The sequence below is a fragment of the Streptopelia decaocto genome, assembly GCF_964273445.1.
Source record: "Streptopelia decaocto genome assembly, chromosome: 18".
In the NCBI taxonomy this organism is placed as follows: domain Eukaryota; kingdom Metazoa; phylum Chordata; class Aves; order Columbiformes; family Columbidae; genus Streptopelia; species Streptopelia decaocto.
Window position 1 is genome coordinate 10174454 of NC_138673.1, and position 4373 is coordinate 10178826.

Genomic DNA, 4373 nt, shown 5'->3' on the forward strand with positions numbered 1-4373 from the left:
ACCTTCCCTGGGAGAGAAGGGGCTGGAAACACCCACAGCCTTAAGTGTCAAAAGCATCAGAACGCTGGAGAAACGCAGGACGGGCTGTGCGGGGAGCGCGCGGGGCGCAGAACGCGCTGCAGCCGGAGCCGCCCGCACGTCCCCGGGCTCCGCGCGGCCGCGAGTGTCATTTCAAAACCGTGTTCTAGGCAAAACAACAGCTGAGAAATCCCAGGAGTGAGCTCCGCGGCCCGGCGGTGAATGGGGGTGGAAACGCGCTGCCCCGCCCGCCCCGCGCTGCGGGAAGGACGGACGGAGGGCAGGACGGACGGACAGAAGGGTGGAAGGAGGACGCATTGATGCATTTCCCCCCGAGCTCAGCCCGTGTCCCGGCACCGCGCTGCGCTGGAAGGCGCTGGGAGGGCAGACACGGGGCGAACAGCCTGGGCGGAGCTGCTGCGTGTCAGAAATCACAGCAAACCCAGCCCGGCGCTCCGTGCCGCCCGCACCGCGTGCTGCCCCCTCCCGGCCCGCCCAGCGCCGCTGGGGCGCAACCCGGCGCTGGCCCTTTAAACTGATCCGGCTGAGCCGCTGCTCGGCCATCGGCCGGCGCTGCCTGGGCACCGCCCTCCTTCGGCTATTGGCTGCGTGCCCTCGCGGCGCTGGGCGAGGGGGGCGCGCGTTTCCGCTGCCGGGTTAAAGGGCAGCCCGTTGCTAGGGGGCGGCGTTGCTAGGGGAGGCCTGGCCGCCCGCGCGCCATGGCGGGGAACCGGCTGCAGAAGATCGGGAGCGTGTTCAGCCGGTGCGGGGCGGCGGGTCCGGGCGGGGGGGGCGGGGAGGGCGGGCGGGCGTCCCCTGAGCTCCCCCGCCGCTCCTCTCCCCGGCAGGACCCGCAACCTGGTCCGCATCGGGGTGATCGAGAAGCCGCTGTGGTTCGACGTCTACGCCGCGTTCCCGCCGCTGAGGGAGCCCGTGTACCGGGTGCCGCGGCCGCGCTACGGCAAGGTGCAGGATGTCGTCCCGCCCGTCTTCTACCCGGAGGACCAAGTGCGAGCGTGAGTCCCCCCGTGTCCCCCCGTGTCCCCCCGTGTCCCCCCGTGCCCCCCCGTGTCCCCCCGTGTCCCCCCGTGTCCCGTCCCCGCGGACCGCGGCCGCTCCTGTTCACATCGCACGGAAGCGGAATCGCGCGGGTTTAAAACAAGAAAAAAAAGTCTGGAAGGAACGTAGACACTGGGGTGCTGGAGCGAGTGGAGAGAAGGTAACGGGGCTGGAGCACAAGTGTGATGGAGACTGAGGGAGCTGGGGGTCCAGCTGGAGAACAGGAGCTGAGGGGAGACCTTCTGATCTCTGAACTGCCTGAAAGGAGCTTGGAGCCAGGGGGGGTCGGGCTCTGCTCCCCAGGAACAAGCGCCAGGAGCAGAGGAAACGGCCTCAAGTTGCGCCAGGGGAGGCTGAGGTTGGATCTGGGCACAGTTTCTTCCCCAAAGGGCTGTGGGGCATTGAACAGGCTGCCCAGGGCAGTGCTGGAGTCACCAGCCCTGCAGGGCTGGACAGACGGACATGGGGTTCTCAGGACATGGGGCAGGGACAGGGTGGGTTATGGTTGGACTCCATGATCTTGAGGGGCTTTTCCAACCAAAATGATTCTGTGATTTTATGATCTCTGTATAACATAACGGCTAATGGAAAAAGGAGAAGTAGTTAGGTGAATGCTTTAGCTGCCCCTGATGTTGTTTATTTACTCCAAGACATATCCCTCTTTGATGGCTTGAAATATGAAACTGTTTTTATTTTTTTTTGAATAGGAAATTTTACAGAATTTATGGCAATGGCCCAAGACCTTTCGACTTGTCACAGTCAAACTATAAATCTACTTGCCAAAGGTGAGATTTATTTATGATTATAAAAGGATAAATGGACAAGTCTCAGAAATATTTCAGTCAGTGAACCGAAATGTTGTTTGTGGGAGTAAAAACTACAATATTGAAATCCAGGTTTGTTGAAAAATACAATGAACTGAAGGAAGGAGGAAAAATTGAAGAGGAAAAATTGTTTGAAGAAACAGGAAAAGCCCTTTTAGCCAGTGGGATAATTCTGCAGAGAAGAGGAACAGATAAAGTAAGTATTAAGTATTCACAGGTTACTTGGTCAGTGGATTTTATCTTGTAGCTTGAAGTCAGCAGTCTCATTTTGAATTGAAATTCCTTGCACTGGTGATACCTTAACATTGTATTGTACCTTAAAAATAATCTAAGCATGAATTAGAACTTTTCTACCAGCTTTTTTTGGACACACAAACCGGGGCTGTTGCTGTCCATTGCTCCCTTCAGTCACACCTCAACAGGAGCTTTTCCTGACCCTGTTTTTGGTGACTGTCTGCCTGTGACTGTAGGTAGCACAACAGGATCATCACAAGGTTGAAACCAGGGATTCTGCATTACACCTGCAGCTCCAAACTGTGCTGGAAGAGATACAGGAGAAGAAGAAAGGTCGGGAGGAGCAGGCGCCAGAGTCGGCAGAAGTGCAGAAGGAAGATCCCATTCCCTCCTGACAGCGCTGGGGATCCCCGCAACACCCCGACTGTCGCTGCAGGAGCCGCCGCTGCAGGAGCCGCTGCTTCTGCCTCCGCAGCCCGGGGTTGTGAGACGCGTGTTTTGGCAGAACGCGCCTCAGTTCCCCGGCTCTGGTGCCTTCGTCGTGCTGTGCGGGGCGCGGGTTCTGCCACCTCCCCGTCTGTAAAATTGGAGATAATACATTTTTTTGAGGTTCAAGACCGTGATCTCAAATGGTGGCTTGCAAAATACAAGTATAAAAGTGGCAAATTAAACGTTTTCTTTAAAAATTGGCAGTTCCTTTTCTTCAGGCGCCTTGTTTTCAGCAGTAAAGATGTCTCTTAACTTCTCGTGTGCGGTCTGGCCCTGTGACAGTCCTGCTGTGGAAAAGGCAGCTGCTGCTGGCCTGACGTGTCCCAACAGCCGTCCGAAGGGTCAGCTTTTTATAGCTGATGGAGAAGAGTTGCTATTTATAGAAACCTAACAACGTGCTCTTCCTACTCCATCATTTGCTTAAATTCAGAAGGTAACAATACCAGATAATGGGACTTTTGCTGGTGTTAGTGACTCCTTACTGAAGTCGGTCACCTCACAAGTGTGAAAGACACGATGTTACAGCTCTGCTGGAGTGAAACCCAGAGCTGCTGCGGGAATAGACACAGGGACCTGGGCAATGGAAGAAAATAACGATCTCACCAGGAGTCACAGCCAGATGGAGGTATCTGCAACCCCCAGGGCCTACCTTCATTGTATTAAAGATTTAAACTGTTGTTTGTGGGGTTTTACTTTTTTTTCTGCTCTTATTTTTGTTTGTATTTTTTTGGTGTGTTTTCTCTCTTTGTGATTTTTTTTTTTTCTTTTTAAAAACAAACTGCCAACACCACCAGGTGTGAGTCACGTCAAACCAACCTCTGGCTCTTCTCCCCAGGGCCAAGGGTGGGATTTCCTTTTGCTTTTGTACCTGCCTTCCAGGCGCCTTCTCCATGACACAATCCTGCGATGCTGCTGTGGTGTGTGAGGCGAAAACCTCTCTTACCGATCTGTGGTCTGTGGCTGTTAAGAGCATTTAAAAATGTCACTGGTTGGGGTTTGTGTGGCTTGATCCCCTTCCTGGTCAGTGTAATTACAGTAGGAGCACTTGGTTATCCTCAAAGGTCAAACTTTATTCCTAGTTCTGCTCTGTAACTCTAGAGGGGTGCAGGATTTCACTAGAGAGCTCCAAGCCGCCTGTCCCCGGTGCAGCACAGAGGGGAAAATTTGGAGCGTTCTGTTTTGCCCTTTTTAACTGTTGATGGTGCTCTTAGCTTGCCAAAAATCGGGAGGCACTTTAAAAGATGCAGCAGTGCTCTGAAGTCAAACACACCGACACACGAGAGGTTTCTCACTCACAAATTACTGTGAGACATTTTTCCTCTGTCACCTGCTGTCACAAGCTTCATTCTTGTATTTTTACTGAGCTTGGCTTGAGCAATAGCATTAAATTCAGAACACAGACTAGAGCAGAACGAAGTTGGAATTCATTTTCTCCTTTATTCTGTGCTGGAAAAAGCCCCAGGGGCAGCTCCCAGGCAGAGCTGTGTGGGGAGCAGCCACATTCACCCCATGGGCACCTGTGGCCTGGGGGTGGGAATGTGAGACACCTGAGTTGGTTTTTTTTCCTGAGTGATGATGGTGACTGCCCAGCTGCTTCCCATTAGTGCTAATGAGCACAGGTGAGGAGGTTTAGTGCCCCTTGCCTCTGTGTGCAGCCCAAACCTGCTGTGCCCAGCAACCAAACTGCCCTCGGAAGGTGCACAGGAGCTGGGGTTTGTGTGGCCTGGCTGTGGGACGGGGGGATGGAGC

General features: G+C 54.2%; 1 protein-coding gene across 2 annotated transcripts; it reads left to right on the plus strand.

The window, feature by feature from the left end:
• Window positions 1-621: 621 nt before the first annotated feature.
• On the plus strand, window positions 622-2825 carry MRPS23 (mitochondrial ribosomal protein S23). Of its 2 annotated transcripts, none has more exons than XM_082068571.1 (5): window positions 622-781; window positions 867-1034; window positions 1785-1862; window positions 1974-2097; window positions 2372-2825. In XM_082068571.1, the coding sequence occupies exons 1-5, from the start codon at window positions 738-740 to the stop codon at window positions 2528-2530; spliced, it is 573 nt and encodes a 190-aa protein (XP_081924697.1). In that variant the 5' UTR covers window positions 622-737; the 3' UTR covers window positions 2531-2825. The 2 variants fall into 2 exon arrangements, with proteins under 2 accessions (XP_081924697.1, XP_081924698.1); XM_082068572.1 differs by having other exon boundaries at window positions 2429-2825.
• The last annotated feature ends 1548 nt before the right edge of the window (window positions 2826-4373 follow it).